This window comes from Eretmochelys imbricata, chromosome 22, assembly GCF_965152235.1.
Source record: "Eretmochelys imbricata isolate rEreImb1 chromosome 22, rEreImb1.hap1, whole genome shotgun sequence".
In the NCBI taxonomy this organism is placed as follows: Eukaryota; Metazoa; Chordata; order Testudines; family Cheloniidae; genus Eretmochelys; species Eretmochelys imbricata.
Window position 1 is genome coordinate 12,265,102 of NC_135593.1, and position 26,700 is coordinate 12,291,801.

Below are 26,700 nucleotides of genomic sequence, written 5' to 3' on the forward strand. Positions count from 1 at the left end.
TTTTACTGAGTTAGTACTTTTAGCTTTTCTGTGTACTTATCACTGTACCTGTTTTATTGGTATGTATGTACTGAGGTACTACCAAACTATTCTTTAAAAAGAAGAAAGACATTAAGTTTGTACATTAACACTTAAGTTTGGTTTATTAAAAAAGTCACTCTGAATAGCCAACTGTTATCTTAAGAGAAGCAACCAAAAGGTTCACCAACGAAACCCATGAACTATTAAAATGGCAGCATTTGAGCACTGCTACGAAGCATGCTATAAGCATGTCTGCTACAAGCCAGGGGGGAAGTACAAAACTGATACACCAACAATTGCAGCTAGAAACAAAACTTCAATTAAAAGTATCCTTAATCTTCCAAGACAGAAGCATGGAATATCCATACTGTATCTATTTAGGCTCTCAGATGGTCTCCATCAGAACTGTGGTGTCTAAATGCCTAAAGTGCTACTCTGCTTTAAATAAAGGAAATAAACATTTTTACAATAATGACAAACCATATAGAGTTAAAGTGCATTCACTTGACATTTTAAAATGTAAAGGAACTAAGAATACTTAAAATAGACTGACAAATTTATTTGAGCATAAGCTTTCGTGAGCTACTCTGAAACCTAAAATAGACTGCTGTTTCAAGGCCTCGTACCAACACTGTCTGATCTTGCAGTCTTTTCTACACATAGAACTATCCTTGAAGTTAAAGGGGTACTGTGTGCCAATGGAACTGGAAGATCAGGATTTGAAATTTTATTAGTTATGACACATTTTTTCACAAACACCTGGCTTCACCATTACAGAGCATTTTACAAACTAAGTTTACAAAGAATCAGTTGTTTATGCTCTTTCACGGTTTTGTTTAAATATTAAACAATTCAAGTCTGATTGTTAAACCAATATTAAAACTTGCTGGAAACTGGTAGTCTTTTCCACTGGAGTCCACACACCTCGTGTCAAATGTGAAGTCATCTTCCAGTATTAAAATCATATTACTGCTAACAGTAATGGCAGTGACATCTACGGTTAGTCAAAAGTCTGTTTTTTCACCCCTTTCCTGTGATGAGAAGTGGTATCATCTGACACGAGCAAAATGGGTGCAATATCCTTTTAAGGATGACCTTAAATCTAATGTCATGGCCTGGACTTAATTCAGATCCGCAATTCTCACTGAAGCATGATTCTGTGCTAATAAGTTACTAACAGTGGTAGTGTGGGGTTCTGTCGTCATTGTGTGTCATTGGTTTTCATATCAGATTCGCTCAGTCTGCAAGCGAAAATTGTTTTTTTTCGAACAGCCCCACAAACTCATCCTGGGCCCTGACAGCTCCACCAGAAATATAGATCTGAAGGCCAAATTATACCCTCGGCCATGCCTGTGTCACCCCATTGTCTTCAGATCATGCCCTTAGTAACATTTATGGAAGCCCTCAAAAGGCAAACGACTGTGGAGACAGGACTAGCAGCTGTAGGTTTCATTGTCAAGCACTTTATAAACAACTAGTTAATTCTCACAACTGCCTTGTGAGGCAGGGAAGTAGTATTATCCTGATTTTACAGGTGGGTAACTGAGGCAGAAATGTTTGAAGTCAACAGGAACTGCAGGTTGCTCTGCACCTCTAAAATCATGATGTTTTTATTTCACTAACTAAATATTGATTTAGGTGAAATATCATTAGATGCCTAACTTTGGGCACCCAAATTCAAAAATATTGGCTGTAAGTGCTTTCTCAGAAATTCCTGCCTCCCAGTCTCATCGTTAGACAATGCATCTCAGGAGGCTGCAGAACTGTTGCATGAACCTCTCAGTAATTTTGTATCTCATATAATGATGGCTGGTTGTGCATTCCATTATCAGGACCCTTGACTTGCTCTGGTATATGTCTGATCCATTTATGATACCCATGAATTAAATCTGCTGATTTAAATAGCTGATTAAATCTGCTGATTAAATAGCTAATTGAAAGCATGCATTGCTAATGGATTTCTATGAGCACCTCTTCCAGCTACGTCTTTTTAATGTTAACACGGTGATCCAAACTAGAATCCAGGTTGAGACCAGCCATTTTATCAGGCATTTCTTCCTCTGTTTGAAATCCTGCTGTGATGTTGATAAGTCACAGATTGACAGTTTTACATACCATCAGATTAGTCACACTATAAATATGAGAACACACCATATTGATTCTGTACATAGTACAATGTTGCCAACAAGTCCTGACTTCTATACATTAGTTTCTTTTCCATATGCCAGCTGTTTCTCAAATGCTGAAACATCTCTTTCTTCTGAATTTGACTTTTTTGTTCCTGCATATCCTTCAGTTACGTATTGCATGCTCGGCTTCTGATTGGCAACTGAAAGACAAATGCAAATTTGTCGATGTCTTCGTATAGACTGAGGGGTTTATTTTGATGGAAATTCATTCTTGCTACAACATTACTGATAAATCCAAAAGAGATGGTGTATAGATATTACAGTGACAGGAGCACTATCAATTTCTAAAAGCGATTGAGCTGGAGGATGTAAGCTAATGTAGGTTAATTTGTGGTCAAGAAAATAATTGGTTCTTTCTACTAAAGCTGGTTGAAATACTTTGATTTTTGAAATAAAATCTTTCCCCCTTTTTTTTTTTGACAAAAGTCTGATTTTTTTCCCCCTCCCCCCCTCATTTTTCTACCAATTATAGAGCTGATCAAAATTTGTCCAGTGTAAGGTTATGGACATTTTTTATTTTAAAAAGTAAATTTTATTTCAAAAGTGTTTGCAAATTTCCCTCCCTTTTTTGACTCGTCTGACATTTTAGCCATAAAGCTGCATGTGTTTATATAGATTCCAATGGTACAGTAGGAATACATTTTACACCCAGGTGTCCCACAGAGTTTGAAAATGCAGCCCACAGCTGGCTCTTTCTGTAACTACAGAGTGAGGACAAAGCTGATGAAGTGCAGGTGTTTTTTGCTGATGAAATCCACAAACAAGCAATTTCTGTTAATCTAACAAAAGTACAAGTCCCACCAAATATTACAGGTGTGCGTATTTATTTTTGATAAAAACCTTTCTGTAAGTATTCATAGATCTTGATGCCAGGAGGAGCATTACAATCATCTAGTCTCACTTCCTGCATAACATGAGACAAGGAATCTTATCCAATAATTTCTGCATTGAGCCCATGATTTCTGTTTGAGCTGTAGCATATTCTTTAGAAAGACACCAGTCTTGACTTAAAGACTGCAAGTCATGGGGTATCCACCACTTCCCTAGAGAAGGTGTGCCCCTTAGGTTCACAGCAAGTTGTCAAGGAAGTTCTTGGTGTCTTGAAATTTGGGTAGCCCCTGCTTTGCAGCATTTTGCCACCTGCAATGTTTTGGAAAATCTCCTTGCCCTCCCTTATCTTTCACATCTCGTCACCCCCAAATAACTAATAATGAGTTTAGAGGTGAGCATTTGTCATTTATAATATTTGTGAACACGTAACTACCAAAACCAGCCAATAAAAACCAAATAAAGGCAGTGATTTTTAAAGACACGTATGGGAGTTGGGCACCCAGCTCTCTGAATTCCAATAGGATTTGTACAACTAACTGTTAGACTCCTTTGAAAATCCCAGTCAAAAGCGTTAAGCATAAATGTAATCTGTAATGGGTTTCCTAGTTATTATGGTGAATGCGAGAGACTGTTAAAGTGGTCATGTATCTGCATTGGGCCTACTAAGAAGATCTGACTAAAATATATGACTGAAGTTTAAGATTTGCAATTTGCAGATCTTTCCTAAACAATGTGGTTGGCTTGAACCTGGTCTGGCTGAAGTCAGTAGCAAAACTCTGATTTCAATGGGAGCTTCAATGGCCTGAGGTCATGGCGGTAGCTTACCTTGTCCATTGTCTTCATTAGACCTGGATTTGTAACTCTCCAATGTCTGTTCTGAAGTGTCATTTTCTGTGCCGATAACAAATAAAAATAGGAAGTTGCAGCTTTTTTCATACATTTGCCCACCCCTCCATCCCTGCATGACCAAATACTGAACTAGAAGAATATCCAGGGTTAAGAGGGCAATTCAGTCCTCATGTCCATTCAGTAGTTGGACTGCCAAAAAGGAGCTGATTAGAGACAGTCATTGGTGGTAGCTTTTGTGATAAAGACTCTTGTCCATTGAGGTTTGGCCTGAGACCACCAATCATTCCCCTTGGATCCTGAACAGCGATTTGTAATAACTTTCAGTCACCACTGACACAGGCTTGATTTTAACCAATGACCTAGACATGCAAGGATCCCATATCCTGTTACCAGTCCCCTTGACTATCCAGTCCCTCACACCCATCCTAAGACATTACTGGAGATTTAGACATTACTGGAGATTTAGATTGTGTGATCACTCACCTCTCTTCCAAACCCCGTGTGCTTTTTGCAGCTTCCTCATGAAGAGCAGGACTATGATTAGCATCACAAAAATAAGGACAGCTACCAGGACTGGCAACAAAACACTTGTTTGCCTTTGTCTGATTCCTTCAGAATTAAGATTGGTTTCTATAAAAGAAATATTTTTAATATAGTTAGGTAGCTACTACCTGTGACATTTAGCTAATAAGATGAGGACTGTCTATTAGAGAGATTGCCAGGTGATAGGATAGGAATACTGAGGCCTCTTCATCAGAAATAAAGCAGCGGACACTGTAGATAATGTGAGTTCATTTTTAAGCCTAATGATTAGATTGTTCTTCAATTTTGTGTTTGAGAACATACTGGCCACAAAAGGGGCAAGTTGATTATACTAGAGACTGGTTTCAGGGTCTGAGCCAAAATCCATTGTAGTCTTTTCATTGACTTTAGTGGTCTTTGGACCAGGATCTTAGAGAAGAAATACATAGGAAACAGCAATGTAAACTTCCCCATCATTGACCTGGAGGAACCAGGACACATTTTCTGCTTGTGTAAAAATGGGAAAAATTCCACTGAAGTCAGTGGACCAGCAGAGAATTTAGCCCAATGCCTCAAGATGCTAACATTGTTTTAGGTCTCCATGGGCCCACCTATGAGATTCTTAGCAAGGGCAGCCCTATAGTGTCCTTCATGGTGGGTTTGGTGATGTAGACACTTAGCTGCTGGGAACCAGGCTGACTTCAGGAAGGCCCATTTCACGTTTAGTATTAACAAGAACTTACTGATGGTGGCATTACAATTCAGAGTTGTTTCTTCATGGTTTGTTGATGGTTCTTCTGTCCCAAAGGTCACATTTAATGTCATTTCAGATCCTGTAGAATGAAAAGGGTTTATCTGATTAGCCCAATCACAGTCACCCAGATTATATAAATTTTGCAGTATTAATTCAACATTTAATGATTTTGAGGAATATATATGGGCCAGGTTCTCAGCTGGTGTAAACTGGGATAGCAACAGTGATTTCAATGGAGCTATGTTGATTTACATGAGTTGATGATCTGGCTCTGTATTCTTTAGGTGGTATTAATTATAAAACTTAGGGTTTCTAGCCTTGCCACAGTGTAGAAGGATCAAACAATTAAGCCTCAAAATAGCTCTAGTAGGTTTGCAAGTGTTGTTTCTGTTTTACGATTGAGGAAACTGAAAAACAGCAAGTTAAGTGAGTTGGCCAACATTACAGTGTGATCCAGTGTTACAAGTTAGTTTAGAATTTGAGTTCCTGGCTCCTGCCCCGTGTTCAATTCATTAGATTACCATGTTATTCCATCATTAAGAAATTTACCAGTGGTGATGTTGGAGTTTTGAGTTGATTGTTCATTGCTTATTGCTGGTACATCTGTAACAGATGTTTCTTCTGAGGTGTTCAAAGTTATTTCTGGCTCTGTAGAAATAAAAGTAGAAAATATTTTGACTTCCTTATCCCTTTCAGCAGTCTGATCAGATTCCCAAACTATTGACAGGTCCAACAAAAATTCTGCCTTACTAAGGAAATATTTCAGGACTCTGACAATATGTTTTGTGGAAACTCTTAGCTACAGTTCTAATAAATGCTATTTAAGGCTGGAGTTTTCAAAAGTGCCTTAGGGCCAAACCTTGATGTCCTTACTCAGTTCTTCCTCACTCCTGACTCATGTAAAGTCCCACGGAAGACAAGATATCGTATTCTTTAGCTAATATTAATTATAACAATACTTAGACTTTTCCACCCTCAAAGCACTGTACAACACCCGCTGTAGCTGAGTCTCAAACACCCCCGACAGGCACCTGCATTAATGATCCCCATTTTACAGTATGGGAACCAGAATCAGAGGCTGATGTTTTCTAAATCTTGAGAGCATTTGGATTCCTGGTAGGAACTGGACATGGAAATTCCTGAAGCAGCTTTGAAAAGTCTCAGTGGAGCCTTTAGATGACTCGCCCAAGGTAATGAAATAAGGCAGTGGTAGACCCCGAATTAGGACTAGGGAGTCCCTGCCTCCCAGCCCTGTTCACTAAAGCACAGGGCCACTTGGCTTACAAGGACATTCATTAGCACACTTACCAATGGTGCCGTTAGCATTCTGAGTGGCTAGTTCACTACTTGTTGCTGGTGCTTCTGTACTAGAAATTTCCTCATTTACTGTTAGTGCTACTTCTGACCCTGCAGAAATGAAAAGAGAAATATTTTCTTTTTCTTATACACAAATAACTATGTACATTCAGACTATAAATTAAACTCACTTTCGTAAAACTAAATTGCTCTATATGCTGAGTCTATCTATGACATTACATGTACAGTGGGAGATTTTCAAAGGCTGGGATTCTTTAAGATGTTTAGATGCCTAACTTCTATGAAATTAATGGGAGTTAGGCAGCTAAATACCTTTGAGGATCTGGGTATTTTACACAAATTGCATTGGTGTAAAAAAAAAAATAAAAAGTTAATTGACTAATTTCCATTTCCAAATCTCTTCCATAAAATGACTATGCGCAACCAGAGAGATCCCTTTAAAGGTTGGAAAGTCTCTCACTGTCAAACAATTCATGTAGTGGTAATGCAGTTCCTCCCACCCTCTTTATATCTGGGGACAATCCTGCTGTTATCACTTGAATAACTTTACAGCTTAAGCCTTAAGGTGTGTTGACATGCTTATTTTCTGTCAGCCTGTGGCACAGTGCCACCTAGTGCCTCCATAGGGATAGGTATTAATAAAATCATAGCATGCATTGATGGAGCCATGACAATCGACACCACCTGAGGACCTGCCCCCACATGTCTCCATGTGTTTGTCTTCACAACAAAGAGAGAAGTAGAGAGGGGCAGTCTTTCTCTATGATGGATGCAATTCTAAAACGCTCACCTGTGTGTAACAACTATTGTGTTTTGTGTTTCAAGGATCTTGTAACAGCTGGAATATAAATTTGTTCTCAGCAGCATTTCCAGCTGCTCTGCATGTGACATTTTAACAAATTGCCTTAATGTCATTAAGAAAAAAAACTTTACTTACAAATAGTTGTGTTGGCTGGTAGTTTCCTCTGCTGGGTAGGTATTGCTGGTAAGCTGGTAGTAGATGGCTTCTCAGGTACAGTGGAAGGAAAGTTTGGTTGGGTGGATCCTAAAGGAATATCCACCAAACAAGACATGAAAATTGGAAGATGTATTTTAGAAATAAACCCAATCCAGAAAGATGGAATCCAGATCTGAAATTTCCCAAGCTCCAGAGATATTTGGCTCTAGGTTTTGATATGGGGCCAACTATCCATTTTTTTTTCAAAATGATATGGAATAAAGAAAAAGTGAATTTAAAATTCTTACCAGTAGAGTGCAGAGGATTTTGAGAGAAGATGGCGTTAATATTTGGATTGGACTCTGTAGCAATCACTGGAAAAGAAGAACCCAATTCTGACCACAATGCAAGTAGCATTCAGTACTATCCCCGAGTATTCTTTTGCAGCCCATATTCTGGGCAAAAGCACTTTACGAATAATTTTATATGATTTATTTCACAATGATGTGGACACATATAAATAATAAAAAATAACATTGGCCAAGCAGTTTGACCATGATATTGAACCTTTCCCCACTAAGCCCCAGATTGCCTTAATTCAGCACTACTCTATAATTTATATTGTTTAATTTACAACAGTAAAAAGTTTTTAAAACGTGGAACCCATCAACAGTCGTCTGAGAAGAAACAACTTCCTGTTGGGTACTTGTTGCTAGAGATATGCTCACAGGTGATGTCTGTATTATAGATTTTGGGGTAGCTTCTGTGGATTCTAATGGAACAACCAAGGTGTTAAAGGGAGAACCTTGATAAATGATATTAATAAAAAACTTTTTTTTGTTAAGTCAGTGGCTTTTTATTATTGTACTTACCCATATAATGCTGAGGATGCTCAGAGGTCCTCGTGCTTATTTCTAACACATTTGGAGCTGAGCCTGTAGTAGTCACTGGAAAACAATCATAATACTTTGAATTTCCCTAGTTTCTTTCATCCGAAGCTCTCCAAGCACTTTACAAGCATTAACTGAATCTAACAGTATGTATGGGAGGTAAATAAGTATCAGGCCCATTTTACAGATGCTAAACAGAGGTACAAGGAGCAGAAGTCCAGTGGCACCTTAAAGACTAATAGATTGATTTGGGCATAAAGTTTTTACTCACGAAAGCTTATGAGCAAATAAATCTGTTAGTCTTTAAGGTGCCACTGGACTCCTCATTGTTTTGGGGGATACAGACTAACATGGCTACCCCTCTGATACTTAAGGAGTAGAAGTGAATGTTCCAATGTAACACGGGAACCCAGGACTCCCACTGACTTCAGTGGGTTCTGGATCAGGTTCACTGTAAGTCAGAGGCAGAAATGGTAGTAGAACCTAGGAATCAAGCTCCAAGTCCCTTCTTTAACCACTGGAGAGTACGGTCTTCCAAAACCAGACACTGAAGAGACCTTGTTCTCTGAATGGTAGACCACAACTTCAGTTATGCATCTATATCTATGCAGAAACATAATAGGGTAATTCAATGTGACCTAGTGGATGGGGGCACTTTTTTAGGACTCAAGAGACCTAGGTTCAAGTCCCAGCTTTATCCCTGGTTTGTTGGGTGACTTTGCTACTCTGTGCCTCAGTTTCCCCATCAGTAAAAGGGGGATGATACTACTGTTATGTGTTGCAACAGGCTTTGAGATCTATTGATGAAAATCACTATACAAGAGAGCAGTATTATTCTTCAAGTTCAAATGTTAAAAAGGAATCACCACCGATCAACCAATGCTTCAATAAAAGCTGTTCTTACTGAAATGTTCAAACTGGAAAGATGCTGTCAGTCTTTCTCCTCGGAGGGTTTCATGACGAATGACACAACTGGCTGTTGAATTTCGGTTGTATGCATGGACTATGAGAGTGCTGATTGTGTTGCATTTCTTTCCATCGTGTTCAAACTTGTGTTTGATGTCACCTACGTAACCATTTGAAGAAAACATTTAAGTGCTTTACCGTCAAAAGCAATTTAATGAAAAACCTTCCAGTCACAAATCTGCTTTACTTTTGGTCTGCTAAAGCAACACATGAATACTGAGCAAAAGTGTTTCCATTGTGTAAATGGATCACAGCAGAGCCCATGCAGAGCAAAGTCATGTTTTTGACAGAATCGCTTAGTTGCAATCTACACCCTACCATGCATGGAAAAAAACCTAGGAGTTCTGTACTACTTCACTATATCAGAGTTCACTATAAGCATATAAGCAAGTTCCACACTATTATGGGTACTGTGCCCACATGAGCACCTCTGATCTCTCCTGAATGGAATCAGCTGGGTCATAGCCCTATACTGCTAAAGGGCTTTAAGCTCAAGAGATAAGGGCCTATAACTTTAAAACAGGACAAGGATCTGAGTTTTGGTTCTGCAGTCAACTCGGAGATCTGAGTGCAACATTGTCACAACTAGGGTGACCAGACAGCAAATGTGAAAAATCGGGAAGGGGTGGGAGTTAATAGGAGCCCATATAAGAAAAGGACCCCAAAATCTGGACTGTCCCTATAAAACTGGGACATCTGGTCACCCTAGTTACATAGTGAAGTTCCCAGATAGCCCTAGATTTGTTACCATATTCACACAGATTGCAGCTGTTAAATCTGCAAATAAATATATATTATGCATGCCCAATATTTGCACATACACTAACAATCCTTGATACAGCAGTTTTAATTTTTAAAGCACTGTATTAATCCTCCCACCAACGCTGTGATGTTGCTTTCACTATCCTTATTTTATAACAGGGGAAAGAGACACAAAAAGATTAAGTGACTTGCCTAAAGTCATCTAGTAAACTAATGGGACAGCCAGATTGAGGACACAAGCATTCCTGCCCTCCCAATTCCCTCCTCAGCCTATTAGATGATGTTACCTCTTTATTAACAATGCCACGTGGAAAAACAAGGATGTAATTAATGATGACAAGGAATAAATGACTAAATTCTAAATGTGTGTGCTAAATCAGTTCTTTTCAAATTTTTCTTCGTGGCACAATAATCTCTAATGGCCAGGATGGACTCTAGGCACCAGCAAAGCAAGCACATGCTTGGAACAGCACAATTCCAGAGGCGGCATTTCGGCCATCTTCTTTTTTTTTGTTTTGCTTGGGGCGGCAAAAAACCTAGAGCCGGCCCTGCTAATGGCATGTTCTACTGCAGGCATTAAGGGTCTTGAAATCAATTCACAGTATCTGTCAATTGATAAGACAAATGATCATTAATACTTTTAGCCTAGAATCTCTTCCTAGAACTAGCCTTCTCTCTGTTAACTCTGGTAATATTTAGACTTTTCAGTCAGAGAAATTCCTTGGTTCTAGCCTTCTTTAAAGAAGGAGATAAAATTTATCACCCAACAAAATTAAAATTTTTCCATTCAAAACTATAATCCATTTAATTTGCATGTACTGCAAACAGATGAGAGAATTCATCATCACTCTTTAATATCAAAGCCTGCATCATAAAACTCTATTCAGGTATCAAACAAAAAAGCCTGGAACAATATGGATCCTTAGTTACACAACTACATTACTAGATGTCCATGTGACTTAAGGTCAAAGGGCACATTGCATCAGGAATAAAATGCTCCAGCTTGGGGCTGCACCCCTATTACATAAAGATCCAAACTGCCAAGAGAGCAGGTAGGTAAGCAGCAGTTTTTAAATTCTCCAGGCCTCAGTATTGCATGCACAATTGCATAATCAGACTAACAAACTAAGCAAGGCACACTGAAATAATGCAGCAGTTTATACAAGACATAGAAGACCTCTCTGGGTTGCATGGTGTAATATTGTCCATATAATCTACATCTTTATTACTTTCTAGATAGACTGCACAACTCCGAATCCCCCAAGCTTCCTTTAAAATAGGGAACTCTGAAAATATATCTTTTACCAAGACTACAGGTGAAGACTTGCAAGCTTTGCTTCATGACCCAAAATACAAGTTTCACTTCATGATCCAAAACAGCAAGTAAAGTAAGAGAGGAAACCATTCACACCTATTCTTTCTGATCTATCCCCCACATGCTCAGAGTGACCTGCATTTCCTCTTAAGTATATTGCTGCTCCTGCTAGCAAGGCAGTTATTATTAGATCACAATATTTAGAATGGTTGTTTAAACTGCACCGGTAGCTCCTTACTCTCCCTTTAGATGCATGTGCTCAGAGCTCTACTGGGGAAGATGGATCTTCATTAACTGACATTGGGAGGCATCTGGTGGGTTGAGTGCCAGGAACCAGGATCTGAGTTCCAATGTTGGCTTTTATGGGCTTGCTGTTTGGGCTTGAGCAAGTCACTCAAGGACAAATAGTGCAACCTTCAGTAAGCAAGGGAACTACTGGCATGGGTAAGTGCTATATTCAGTGTGAAAAAGGGATTTAGAATGTGGCTCTTAACCTGTGTGTTCCTCAGCTCCTGCGCATAGAAAATGGGGTTAGTCACAGAGGCAGATTAAGGATTAACTACTATGTCTGTGCTGTGAAAATTGAGCCACTGTTAGCTGTCCTGAGTCAACCCCCTCCCTTTAAAAAGAGGGCTCCCCAGAATTTAGCAGTTGTATCCAGTTCTCAGGCCTCCTATCCCCAGGTGCTGAGACCTTTCCAAACGGGACCAATGCTGGTTCAGGGTATTTGTACAGAACATTAATGGCTGATAAAAATATTCCAACAAACGCACGCCACTCAGTGGCCATTTAAAACTCACCATAGACTTCCAGCCCATTATTTAGCAGCCATGTAATCTGAGGAGGGGGCTTACTTCCCTGGGTTAAGCAACTCAGCACAATCTTTTCTTCTTTGCCATTGGTTCTAATATCTGATACTTCCAACAGTGGCTTGGAGGGAGCAGCTGTAACAAAGGGACACATGGTGAGATAGGCTCTTGCAGTCTTGTGCAATCAGTTTTATGATTGGTTGCATGTACTTCACCCTATATTATTATTTCTTTCAATTAAGGGTGCACCTTGAGGCCCCAGCCAGGATCAGGGCTCCCTGTTGCTTGGCACGATACAGATGCATATGAAGATGTAGCCCCTCACCCAAAAAACTGGACATGTCTGCCTGATTCCTTCTCTGGCCCCATCACTGGTTAGAGCAGCATAGAGGCTGTCCTAACTTGCACCACCTGGCAACAGTTTCCAAGAGATTGTTCCCCAGCTGAGCATAGCCAGAGCACAGTGTGTTGTGACAACACCTCTATCTCCCCCAGACATTCCCTTTTCCGGGGATGAAGCGTAGCAGGGATGGTGCTATGCTGTCTCTGTACTCACTGGAAACATCTTCACACTCGAACCTCCCCAGCAAAGAGGCGAGGGCTAGATTCCATCCTGCACTGCCCAGGGATAGAGAGGGGGCAGAGAATTTGGCCTACCATCCACACTGAGCTGCATTTAGGGTACTTTATTTACTCACTGTACTTCAGACTTTTAAACTAATACTCTAGGCTCCCTACCCCTATCTTAGTGTTGACTTTCTCTGTTGGCCACTGTCATTCCCAGCTTCCCATTCAGTTCTGCAGCTCTAGCCTATGATGGAACGTAGGCTGCTCCACACAGCAGCTTTGCAGTCAATCACAGCATTAAGTAGGAGAAATCAGTGCCCCACTATTTTGTGAAGCACAAAGGCATTCTGGCAAGCTAGTTGAAGGGCCCAGAAAGCTTAAGAAGCACCAATCTCTTCTAATCAAGTAATGCAGTTATCTGTGAACCCCCAAAAGGAAGTATGTTTTCACACAACGCACAGTCAATCTGTGGTACTCTTTGCCAGAGGATGTTGTGAAGGCCAAGCCCTGGCTGGGATGATTTAATTGGGGATCGCTCCTGCTTTGAGTAGGGGATTGGACTAGATGACCTCCTGAGGTCCCTTCCAACCCCGATATTCTATGATTCTATGAAGGCTATAACAAGGTTAAAAAAAAGAACTAGATAAGTTCATGGAGGATAGGTCCATCAATGGCTATTAGCCAGGATGGGCAAGGATGGTGTCCCTAGCCTCTGTTTGCCAGAATCTGGGAATAGGCGACAGGGGATGGATCACTTGATGTTTACCTGTTCTGTTGATTCCCTCTGGGGCACATGGCATTGGCCACTGTCGGAAGACAGGATACTGGGCTAGATGGACCTTTGGTCTGACCCAGTATGGCCATTCTTATGTTCTTATATAAAGCAACAAAAAATAGCATTGAACTATGATTTGGCTAACAAACTAGAAAATGGGTTTCTATAACTATTTATGTTTGCAGAATCAAATTACATAACCACAATAGGGAATAACACTTACACTCATTCACTATCTTAGGAAAGTGACCTTGTTTAGATTTTGACTGAGTCCCTCAGAATAGGGCCTCACTTATGCCAATTGGTTATCAACTCCAGTGTTGTGAACACAACAGAGGAAAAACAATACAAAGCTAGATCACAAGGTAATTCTGTTGATTACTTACATACCAATTTACCAAAGTCCCCTTCCCAATGAATGGATCTATAGTAGTCAACGCTTATTTAATCTTTTTATTATTGACCTCGGCACAGAAAGTGGGAGTGTGCTAATAAAGTTTGCAGATGATACAAAGCTGGGAGGTATTGCCAATTTAGAGAAGGACTGGGATATCATACAGGAGGATCTGGATAACCTTGTAAACAGGAGTAATAGGATGAAATTTACTAGTGAGAAGTGTAAGGTCATGCATTTAGGGATTAATAACAAGAATTTTAGTTATAAGCTGAGGATGCATCAATTAGAAGTAATGGAGGAGGAGAAGGACCTTGAAGTATTGGTTGACCACAGGATGACTATAAGCCGCCAATGTGATGTGGCTGTGAGAAAAGCTCATGCGGTCTTGGGATGGATCAAGCGAGGTATTTCCAGTAGAGATAAGGAGGTGTTAGTACTGTTATACAAGACACTGGTGAGACCTCATCTGGAATACCGTGTGCAGTTCTGGTCTCCCATGTTTAAGAAGGATAATTCAAACTGGAACAGGTACACAGAAGGGCTACAAGGATGATCTGTGGAATGGAAAACCTGTCTTATGAAGGGAGACTCAAGGAGCTTGGCTTGTTTAGCCTAACCAAAAGAAGGCTGAGGGGAGATATGATTGCTCTCTATAAATATATCAGAGGGATAAATACCAGGGAGGGAGAGGAATTATTTAAGCTCACTACCAATGTGGACACAAGAACAAATGGATATAAACTGGCCATCGGGAAGTTTAGACTTGAAATTAGACAAAGGTTTCTAACCATCAGAGGACTGAAGTTCTGGAACAGCCTTCCAAGGGAAGCAGTGGTGGCAAAAGACCTATCTGGCTTCAAGATTAAACTCGATAAGTTTATGGAGGAGATGGTATGATGGGATAACATGATTTTGGCAATTAATTGATCTTTAACTATTCATGGTAAATAAGCCCAATGGCCTGTGATGAGATGTTGGATGGGGTGGGATCTGAGTTACTACAGAGAATTCTTTCCTGGATATCTGGCTGGTGAATCTTGCCCACATGCTCAGGGTTCAGCTGATCGCCATATTTGGGGTCGGGAAGGAATTTTCCTCCAGAGCAGACTGGAAGAGGCCCTGGGGGTTTTTCGCCTTCCTCTGTAGCATGGGGCACGGGTCACTTGCTGGAGGATTCTCTGCTTCTTGAAGTCTTTAAACCATGATTTGAGGACTTCAATAGCTCAGACATAGGTGAGAGATTTCTTGCAGGAGTGGGTGGGTGAGATTCTGTGGCCTGCATTGTGCAGGAGGTCAGACTGGATGATCATAATGGTCCCTTCTGAACTTAGTATCTATGAATCTATTACAAAATAAGGACACACATTGCAACTCTCTGACCATCTTTAAAGCACATGGGAACATATACACTTCTTGACTAGTTAGGTGTCCAGTTTCAGTAAGTGGTAAATTGACTGTTTTGCATTGTGACCCAAAAGAAAGTCTGTGTGTTGCTTATCACCAGATCTTTGCTCAGCTGTTAGCTTTCAGCTCAGGTATCTCCACAGCAGGAGTTGACCATGTATAAATAGGTGGAGCAAAGGATGGACGTGACTATAGTCTTTTCCTGGTGTGCTAGTGGGTAACCTGAGTTGCTGGAAAATAGGAAGAGATAGGTGACATTGAAGAGGATTCCCAGGTGGCCAGCCCAGGAACTCAGTTCTTCCTCCTTCCAGGTGTCTTTGGCTTTCAGGAAGCGATGTGCCGAAGGAGACAGGCTTTTTTATCCTATTTTTGCTGGGTGGTCCAACTTTGTTGCTCTTCTTGGAGGTTCTGGGTGTGGCTCAATCAGATGGTGACCCATACTTCTCAAGATTCTAAATGTCCAACCAAAATGAAAGTTGTCCTCTCTCACCATTCAATCAGAGAATGATATGTCAGCTGAATTCTTCCAGTGGACTTGAATTTTCTAGTCTCTTTGTGCAATACATTTGGTCACTCCAGCTTATCTGAAATAAGTTAGGTCATAACTGTTGGTGCAAACATTTTGGGACATATCTTGAGCACCAGCTGGTTTTACCAACTTAGCAACCAAATCACTTTTCATGGGCCCCTTTGCGGTGTATGCCTTGGCCTTCTTTGCAGTTATGCTTACAAAGGTAGCAGTTTCTCTATCAACACTTCGCTAGTTGCTGAAATGTTCAGTTTAAGGTTCATATAATGTATACAGAGTCCCTCCATAGTCTTTGATGCTTTTCAAACTTCTTTTAACAGCCCGTTATAGAATACAATGTCACTTCAAGAACTGTTGTTCTTCAACAGGCTGGTAGACCTGTGTAAATCTTCTGTTTTTGTTCTTTTTAACAAGAATGGTGGAACCTTGGTATGTTTGCTGAGCTGAGTCTTTGCATTATGAATCAAATAGTTACATTTCTGGTTATTTCTCTCTGTGGTCAAATGTCCTTATAAACATACTATTTGATTTCAGTTCCTTTTATTCACTGCCTCTTTTAGCACAAGCATATTTCACTGACTTGTTAGCATAAGCATGTTTGATTGCAAGCATTAGCCTGACTTCCTCAGTTTATCACTTAAAGTAAAAACAAATCAATATGAGCACAGTCCCTTGCTTTCCTAAAAGCATTGCCCATGAGGTAAACCCTGTCATTAAAGTTGATAATATTTTGCCCAATACTGTACCACTTATAGCTGACTTCCCTCTTATACACATTTGAATAATAAAATTAGATTCCATTAAGTTCCCTAATTGACAGCTCTATTTGGCATATTATATAATATCTTCACTTTTGATATGCATTTAATGTTTAACTCATTGACAGACAAGGAACAGGGGAGCTCTTGTTAGCAGTATGCTCTTGTGAAAGGTTGCCGCAACTCTGCATTTCCTCAGCCTGTTGAAGAAATCTAGCTGTTAGACACTGGGTTTTTATTCTCTTAGCCCTCTGTTCTATCATTTCTAAAAGGTCTTGATACCTGGGCAATTCTTGAATAGTAATAACTCATAACTTTGAGGCCTTAGTTACTACAACACGGCCTCTTAAACATATCATTACAAAAGAATACAGTAAAATGGGATAGCCTTCATTCAGGAAAAAAAAAAGCATAGGAGGAGGTTGGATTTTCTTAGAAATCTATGCAAATTTAGCTTCTTTAATGGAACTCACCTAAGACAGTAACATTCACTTTCTTGGTTTTGACTGGTACGTCATAGTAGAAGCATGTGTATGTGCCTTCATCCTGTACTGTTACATTAGAGAGGCTGATAGATAATTTATATTTTGAATAATGGATAAGTTTGTATCTCTGATCTTTTAAACCTGTAAGTGAAAAAAGAATGGCATAGTAAGTGCATTGGTCCATACGAGCGACATGGGTAACCAAAGTGATAAAAGGAGAGATTGGCTTTGTTCATCAGGTGTGAATGACCTTCTTTTTCATTCATTTGTTCTCAGTGTTTAATGAACAATTCTAGTGCTAATCATTCCTAGCTGGATCTGAGAAATAGAGATATATCAATAAATTAAAAATGCATATGAGGGGGAAGGGAGGTCATAACATTTCCTGTGTGTTTCAAAGCTCAGAAAGAAGTTTGGTTTGAGAGGCAGGTGGGTCTTGTGGGTAAAACATTCTTCTTGCACTCAGGAAACTACAGTTCATCCCCTGGCTCTGCCAAGGATTTCCTGTGTGACTTTATGCAAATCTCATTGCCTCAGTTTCCCATCTGTCAAATGGGGCTAATGTTAATCATTTATATTACAGTAGTACTTAAAGGCCCCCAACCTAGACTGGGGCCTTATTGTACTACGTGCTGTATAGACATGCAGTAGGAGATGTCTCTGCTCCAATGAGTTTAAAGTTTAAAGAGATGACAGACAAAGGGTGGAAGGGTAAACAGAGGCACAGAGAGATGAAGTGCTTTGCCCAAGGCCAGGCAGCAGGCAGAACTAGGAATAGAGCCAGGCTAGTGCACCATCCAATAAACCACCTGGCCTCCTCTTAGACTTCCTTGCCTCACAGGGGAGGGTTGTGAGACTAAATTCATTGATGTTGGTTTGTGGGGGCTCTCAAGATACTAATGGAATTTGGGTCCCGGGGTAGGGAAATGTCAGCAAATGTTTGGAGGATTATGAAGTGGCAACATGGAAGGGGCTGTACCATGATCCAGTGCACGTTAGGACTCCAGCTCGTGGGGTTCTATTCCCCTCTCAGAGACAGACTGTGTTACTTTATGCACCATCTCATGGTGACGGGCCTGTTTCCCCATCTGCAAAAGGGGGGTGGAATTATGTAATGCGCCACGTCCATAAATCTTGAAGTATTAATGAGTTGTCTGATCCTGGTTTTGCCTAATTAGTTGCCCTTTAATGAGACACCTTCCTGGAATATCCAGATCTCTCAGCAGATTAATCTCTTTGGGCTTCCAGGACACTCCTTCCCTCTTTCCCCCGTGTGACCCATGGGAATCTTGGGATTGAGTCCAGCAGGTCACATCAGCTATCCCGCCGGCGACTCATGGGAGGGACACAAAGGTGGGCACCAGCTAAAGGGGGGCACGTGACTCCTCTCCATCCCCCAGCCTGGACCCCCGCGCTGTCCCTGTCCCCTCCCCATCCCATATTACGTGCAGCTGGGGCGGCTCTGTCCTCCCGCTGCACAGGATGCCAATTTCAGGCCAAAAGAGGCCAGCCCCATGTACCGCCCCCAGCCCTTCCACGCAGCTGTGTCTCCTGGGGTCTGTATGGCCGCTGGGCAGCCCCACGCCGGGAGTTCCTCTGGCGTGGCTGCACTGGTCGCGCCCCCAGCCCTGTCCTCCGGCACGGCTGTACAGACCCCAGGAGACCTAGCTGCGTGGAAGGGCTGGGATGCCGGAGGAGCTGCTGCCATGGGGCCGCCGGGTAGCCCCACGTTCTGCTCCTTTCACCGCTGCAGTTGCTGCTGAACGTGCCCCCACCCCCAGTGGTCTGGGGAGGGGCATGTGACCCTTCCCCCCCCCCCGCCCCTCCCCGGCCTCGCCTTTGCTCACCGCAATCACAACACAGAAAGTAACAGCCTGCCTTTAAAGTGAACTGAAATTGAGGAAATGGGCCATCCATTGGGGGAGACTAAAGGACCTCAGAAACTTCTTTTTTTAGTTGAGGCTTTTTAAGGCTTTAAAAATATTTAGGCGAGTGATGGACTCACAGGTGATTAAATTTCTGGAAAGAACTAAACATGAGAAAAAAAATTTCAAATCACTGTTGTGTGTAAGCTAGATGGTTCGTCATGTTTAATTTTTCACCATATGGAATAAGAAAATGATTTGTTAAGCTGTGTGTCTCATTGCTTCTTTGAGCAGAGGCTTATGGCGATAAGACTGAGAATGCAAATGCCCGCATATGGCGTAAAATTTTGTTTCTCCACTAACATGGAAAATAAAAGCTAAAATACTGGTGCTTTAGACTTATCAATTACTTTACAAACACTAATCCTCATGTTTAATATCACTTTAATATTATACACCCGGAAAGGAGATTATCACATGCCTTTGCAGAGGAATAGACGGGGGGTCAAATCCTCAGCTGGTGCAATATCCCGAGGTGCTGGAGCTAGGGGTGCTGCCACACTCCCTGGCTTGAAGTGGTTTCCATCAGATGCAGGGTTTACAGTTTGGTTCAATGGCTTTCAGCACCCCCACGATACAGATTGTTCCAGCACCCCTGGCAATATCAGTGTAGTTTCACGTACTTCAATGAAGTCATGCAGATTGACACCAGCTGAAGATCTGGGTTTATAGACTCTTTGTATGATCTTCCATCCTAACCTACTATTATACCTCTTTGAGATTGGTCAATTGAATTGGACAAAATTTTCAAAAGCATATACGTGATTTCGGAGCTGGGCAAATAATAATAATAGTATAATATAATATCAATATTTAAAAAGTTCACCATGTATTCCATTTGGAAATGTTTGCAAAATTTATTGAGTAAATTATCTGGCAAATGTATTTGTCAGATTATTTATTCAATAAATTTAGCAGTTATCCACTCAGCAATCATATCAATGATGATTTTAGCTGAAATTCTCAAAGGGACCCATTAGGTGTGGGGTACTCAGTTCATGCTGAATTTCAACGGGAGTTGGGTGCCGGATTCCCTTTGAAAAATCCCAGTAGTTTTTAGTGCACCTAAGAGTGATCAGGGTCCGCTATGCTATGCTCTGTACCAATAAGTAAGACACAGACAGTCGCTGCCCCACAGAGCTCACAATCTAGGAGTGACAAGATAGAATTAGGGGATGGACAGGTGTGGGGTGGAAGACAAGGTAGCAGTAAACATGGGTGTGTTTGCATCAGTTAGCAGTCTCCATGGTTATAGCACTCACCAGCTTCTTATCAAAACAGTTACTTTTTTAATAAGTTAAAAAACAACGTGGATTCCAAGCAAGGAACACGTTGAACCTTCTTTCTCAGCTAGATAAGACACAATCTATGGCACGCGTAGGTCCTTTCAGTCGGTGGTGGGTTTTTGAGCTGGGATGATGGTGTTAGTGGTAAATACAGTTTATTGCTTGAGGCCCCATTTACAAACCACTCTGGTGGGGTTTCCATTTAATCAACTTCCTGTAGGAAAGAGACTGAATGTACAAGAGCTCTAAGTGGGCCTGTAGGTGAGTCAGATTTTACAGTAGGTGGGAGATAGGAAAGACCACCGGTGACTGACCCCTCTCCTATCAAATGGAAAGTAACCTGGAAGCAGGTTTTGACACTTACCTCGGTCGCTCTTTAGAAAAATGAGAAACCCCCGAGGGTCTGACCACGTGAAGACAGATTCATGGTCTCCAGTAAAATCACATTGTAGGCTTAAATCCTGCCCCTCCTCCACAGTTACACTTTCAGTGTGAACCTCTTGAAAATCCCCTGCCAGAGAAAAACAGTTGTGACATGTGATGTGAGGCAAACTGAGAGCATTCTGCACAGTGCAATACACCAGCCTGCTGCTTTTTTGAAAAAGGGTTGTCTGCAAGGGGAAATTTACCAGCATAACTCTACTGGTATAATTGTACATTTATACCAATAAAACTCCCCATTTAGACACACTTGTTCTAGAATAGGAGTTATACTGGTAAATTTCCCCTTGTGGACAAGCCCCGAGAGTGAATCTCATGCCAACAAGAGGCGCTGGCTCGACAGACCTAAGGACTGAACTCCTCTATCCCCAGAACAAGGACAGGATGGACAATGGCATCTCATGCTTCCCTGTTCGTGAATGTGCCATTCTATTTAATGTAGGTATCTCTATGGTCTTCATCTGCCATAGGTATCTCTGCACCTCACAGTTATTAGTGTATTTATCCTCTCAGCATCACTCTAAGGCAGGGGAGTGCTATTATCCCCATTTTGAAGGTAGGACACTAAGGCACAAAGACACTCAGGTCCAGATTCAAAGGTATTTAGGCATCTAAGTTCCATTTAAATCAATTTCCTAAATACCTTTGAGGATCTTGGCCTCAATGTCTGTGGAAGAACTCAGAACCGAACTGAAGTCTCCAGAGTCTTAGCCTGCAGCCATAATCCCACAGACGTCTTTCCACAGCCCTCTATGGATTAGAAGAGGGTTCAGTGTTATGACCTGTTTGATCTTTGGAAGCTCTGCTGAGACTCCCAACTCTTGTAGGGGGGTTTTGTGATGTTGCGCACCTGCCCACCACAACGGGACCCCTCAATTTATTTTACACACGCCATTGAAGAGCCAGAAATAGGTGGATTCAATGAATACATGTTTCATGCATTTAAACACACAGTGGTTTTTAGTCACCAGCCTGGGCCAGATCTGAGCAAATGACTCAGAGCTCAAAGCACTGTCTTGCAATTACCCATCGTTGTGCCCGATTTTCAGAAATGGGGAGCTCTCCCAACTCCCGTTTAAATTAACAGTAATTGTGGGTGCTCAGCATCTTTGAAAAATCAACCCTTTTATATTCAAATGTCTAGATCTTCAGTTGCAGTAAATCAGTACGGCGCTCCATTAAAGTCAGGATCTGGCCTAACATATGTAACTGAAAAGAAATTCCATTCTCCCGGCTCATTTTACAGTGAAGCAATAACATACGTTCCTCTTCCCAGCCAGAATTGACCATGCTGAAATATATACTGCACTTTGTGAACATGTTTTATGGCCTTAAATGTTTTTTGGCGTCCTCCAAACAAACATGCGTTGGAGAAATTGCGAACAGCAGTAACTGTGTCAGAGCTAAGTAAATAGGCAGTTAAGGGAATTTGTTTTTCAATCAGTTTTTTTTTTAAAGTAGCTGCCTACAGCAAATTGCTTGCCAGAGTGTGGGAGTGCTGGACCTTTGGGGCAATAAGTCTGCCTTGGTTGCATAAATAGGAAGCACGTTATTTTCTTAAAAGAACCAAAAATGGCAATGTTAGGTTCTTTGCTACTAAAGTCAACAGGAGGTTTTTTACTGACTTCAGTGACAGGAGGATTGGGCTGGCTGTAGGGAATGTGGTAGACATGCAGGTCTGTAGCCACGTCCCCCTCCATGTCCTTACTCATCTCCCACCCCGGGAGTGGCAGAGAGAAATGGTTAGCAGTGTAGCTGGGAGCTCCCATGGAAGGCAAACTTCGTCCCCAGGGTAGGTCACTGTAAATTGAGCTGGATGCACACCCAAGGCTTCAATTGTTTGTATCAATGTGGCCCTCACTGTCTGATCTATAGGGTCCATGAAGCTGCAGGACTAACTCTCATGGTACTTGAGTATTTTGCTGTCTACCTGGGCCAGAACCAGGAAGCACAGAGGGTGTCCTTTTGCATGAAGGAGTGACTCATCCAATACAAACCAATTGGTCATAAAAAGATACCGTGGGGCTGATTCTTCTCGTGCTTACATTATTCTACCCCAGTGAAATTCCATTGACTTCAGTGGAGTTACTCCTGATTCTCACCCAGTGTAAGTGAGGGGAGACCTGTGGTTATGCTTTAGTTCAAGCACAGCTACTGGACTTGAAGCCATAATAAATTCAGGGAAGTCCTATGACCTCTGTGCAGGAGGTCAGACTAGATGATCACAATGGTCCCTTGTGGCCATAGAATCCATATATTGGGATGCATTCGTAAATTCTAATTCTTTCTGATTCAGTGGTCAACCCATTATTCAGCACCATAATGACACGCTGGCAAATCGTTCAATTCATGTCATTCAACAGATGTGATTTTTTGCTGCCGAATTTATATACCTAATTATAATGACCAGGGCTGTTTTATGGATGCCTTTGTAGGAGACAAGCAGATAGTGACAACCATGAATATGTTGTGCTTTCAGTTAGCCATTTTAACACCTCTTCAGGGCACACAGACCAAAATTACCCCAATGAAAGTGACGTGAGAAATTATGATTGAGGAAGAAGTTGATTTGGTTGGTGTTTCTCCCATAGAAGACACTTTGGCGGCAGTCTGTGTTCTATTTAAGTGGCTCAGCCATATATTTGTTTACATGGGATACCATCTCCATCTCCCAGTGTTAAATTGTTTTTGAAACAAAAAAGGGTCCATTATATGAGGGAAATAACAATAAGTTAGTTTTTCAGGTTTCATGGCACTTAGAAATGATTGCCACAGACCCAGTGGCAAAAGAAGACATTCCTTTTGTGAGCCCTCCGGAGTTCCATCTATGAAGAAATGCATTATCGGGTTCATCTTGTTAGTGTAGCTGAGGTAGCCTTGTCTGTGGTTTTCCACAGGGCCTTTCTGCATCTTTACTATTTCCTGTCACTAACATTGGCGTGGGGGGGTCTGTCAGATCACACTCTTTGAAGTGAGAGAAACCAGACTCTAAATAGGAAAGCATGTTTAAAAAAATAGACTAAAGCCCAGAACTGAACACACACAGACTTTCCATCTGAGGCAGTGGGATGTTCACCGGCCATGACTCATGGGCCGCATTTCCCTCCCTGTCTGGGGTCAATGTTGCCCTGTTCCCACAGCACAGCGGTTCTAAAGCCATTGTAGCTGGTCACAAAATGGTCATCCTAATATAGGGAGATATTCATCTTGCCCCACTCCCTATGACAGTGTAGGGGATGCAGTCAGGGTTATCTCTGTGCTCCATTGATCCCCAGTTGCTCTAATGACCCCATTGAGCCATTGGTACCTGGAGGAAATTAGAGCCACCTCTAGGCTGTGCTGAATTATTCCATGGGAGCAACCCAGTGCACAGCCAGCTCAGGATTGCAGGGAGGAGTGGAGATTTGGCCAGCTTCCCTTCCTCGAGTTGTCCCAAGTGCTTCTCAACCACAGACGAGGACTGAGGCCCGTCTCTAAACTGAAGTGAACAATGGTATTGTTTGGGTTTTCAGATGACTGGGCATTGCAGATCATTCACATTCTGCACAGTATCTCCTCAGAGCATTACTTTGAGTAACCAGCGACCAGATCACGTCTCCTCCATCTCCATGAATGGGGCGAGGAGGACAGAAACCCCAGGGGCATAATGGAGAGAGTGGCTGCAGGGGATGGGAGGCCCTTTCTGCAGCATTGTTCTCTCTTCACCCAGCCCCATGGAAACTCATTTGGATCTGCAGATGGAAGAAAGTGGGACTGGTGGGGGGAAGGTAATGGTCATGTCTGCATGTTGTTCCGTCATCCTCTCCCATTTGCTGAGCCTGTGGAATATCTCAGCCTGTGTTAATGCTATCTGAGGCAGTGTTACCTTAGTCGCGTCCACCTCTGAATGCCTGAACCCTTCTTTTCGGGTGGGCGTTCTTAATGCACTGGCTGGTGGGGAGTCCCTGACAACCCTTCCCCATCAGAATTGCGCCATGTTCCATAGAAGTGTTGGGAATCAAGTTACCTTATTAAAGTAAAATCTATAGGCACACTGGGACCAAATTTCACAACAGCTCCAGTGCTAGGGTAATGTGAATTAATTCAGGCACCGTGAAATACCCTTCATTCCCGTCCTTCTCCCAACCCTCACGCAAACACACTCAGCCCTGGCTCAGAATTGCCTATATTTATTGATGTAAAATTTGTTGATTACTTTTGAAGATGGCAAGGGGTGACTCTGGTAGCCAGTTTCAATGGCTCATCACTTCAGCCACCTGGGCCTTGGCAGCTACGCCGTTGGGAAGCCCAGTGTATATCCCTAGGCCAGCTCCCTGGCTGCAAGCTGGCCACAAGCGCTGTCTCCATGACCACCCTGTTTCCCAGTTCCATGGAACAACACAGAGAGTGTGCGCTGTAGTACAATCCATTACTCCTCCTGGGGAAAACTGGAGAGCACGAGGTAGCAGGACTGGGATGAATGGAGCAGTTCACATCTCTCAGAGCTATTGTCGTAGGCTGTCTGCAGACTCGTACAGAGATCACTGCAGAGGTTTACACTCAGTTCATGTTTTCAGCATTATCTTTACAACCATCAGACTAGAAATATCATTAACAAAGAAATGAACGGTGAGATTCTGGAGAGCAATTCTGCAGCAAGGAGTGAATTTTGTGGCAAATTTAATGACTGCAGAATACATGGGGCCCTGCCTATGACTGGTTTGATTATATAGTAGAACCTCGCTAATTTACACAGATATCTGAGAAGCTTATGGTATGCACAACAGGATTTTTGCAAATTAGAGTACAGTGGTTGGCCCCAAAAGATGGTCAGTTGCCTCAGATAATAACTTAATACTATGATCTCAGGGTTCACTGTATTCCCAGGGTATTCCTTAGAGTAAGTATATGGAATACTGCAAATACCAAAATAACCATATCAATTTAATTTAAGATTAAAATGACCAGTTTTAAAGGTGATCACTTAGTTAACAAACACAAGCAATAATGATATACCCCATCCCAGGGATGATGTAATGTAAAGTGTATTTTGTCTATTTTCTTTAATCTGGACTCGGATTCACAATACACTGGTATAGTAGTATATTTTGCACTATTATCAAAGTCTCAGGAAATGAGACCTTACTGCAATTTCTTCTCTTAAATCTTTGTCAAGAAGTGGGGAGAGACTATCCTTTTGGGGTTCATACTGCAGGCAGTGCAAAAATCATGCAAGGATCAGGAATGGAAGCTGTAAGTGTCCTTCAGTGTGAATTATTGACTTGCATGGCCTTTGTTTGTTTAAATCTGGTCATTATTTGACATGTTCACAGGCAATCCTTGCACACATGATGATGCGTGTGAGTGATGAGGTGCAGGTTAGCAACATATGTAAACAGGGCTACATCCTGTAGCAGGAATAATAATACTGAGCATTTATATAGTGTTCTCTGTTTTCAAAGCACTCTCTAAACATTAACAAGGCTAGGTTACCCTTACAGCACACCTGCAAGGTAGCTGCCTTTAGCCCTATTTTACAGATGGGCAAATGGAGGTAGAGAGATGTAAGTCATGTAAGGCTATTTTGTGAGTCAGGATCAGAACCAGGATGAGAATCCAGCAGTTCCTGGCTCTCTGTCCTCTAAACTGTGTTTCCAAGGCTTATAAGGCAAATGGTTGTCCTTGGGTTTAACAGTTAATTGGAACTGAGTGGCCCTTAGGTGGCAAAAGATCCTGCTGAAAAGCTTGGTGGTAATAGTGCAATGCAGTTAATAATAAAAAGCATTCTGGCGTGTGGTGCAGTGAAGTTCTATAAACAAAATAATTCCGTTTAAGAGCTTTTAAGACAGGCAGTTAAACGATGTCACTTACCTTGCAGTGGTAACAAAGCCATGATACAGAGCACGGCGGTGAAAGTCATGTTGTGGGATGTAAGCGTAGCCCGTCTCTGTCTGTTATGCTGCACGAACTTCCTCTTCACTTTAGAAGTGCA

General features: G+C 41.7%; 1 protein-coding gene across 1 annotated transcript; it reads right to left on the minus strand.

Moving 5' to 3' along the window:
• Positions 1-1,983: 1,983 nt before the first annotated feature.
• Positions 1,984-26,628, minus strand: CRTAM (cytotoxic and regulatory T cell molecule). Its single transcript, XM_077839640.1, has 15 exons — positions 26,580-26,628; positions 20,653-20,799; positions 17,066-17,218; positions 12,154-12,297; positions 9,215-9,376; positions 8,293-8,367; positions 8,055-8,192; positions 7,729-7,794; positions 7,421-7,528; positions 6,475-6,573; positions 5,716-5,814; positions 5,156-5,245; positions 4,374-4,520; positions 3,867-3,932; positions 1,984-2,350 (listed from the first exon to the last, which is right to left on the minus strand). The coding sequence occupies exons 1-15, from the start codon at positions 26,626-26,628 to the stop codon at positions 2,220-2,222; spliced, it is 1,674 nt and encodes a 557-aa protein (XP_077695766.1). The 3' UTR covers positions 1,984-2,219.
• Positions 26,629-26,700: the final 72 nt, after the last annotated feature.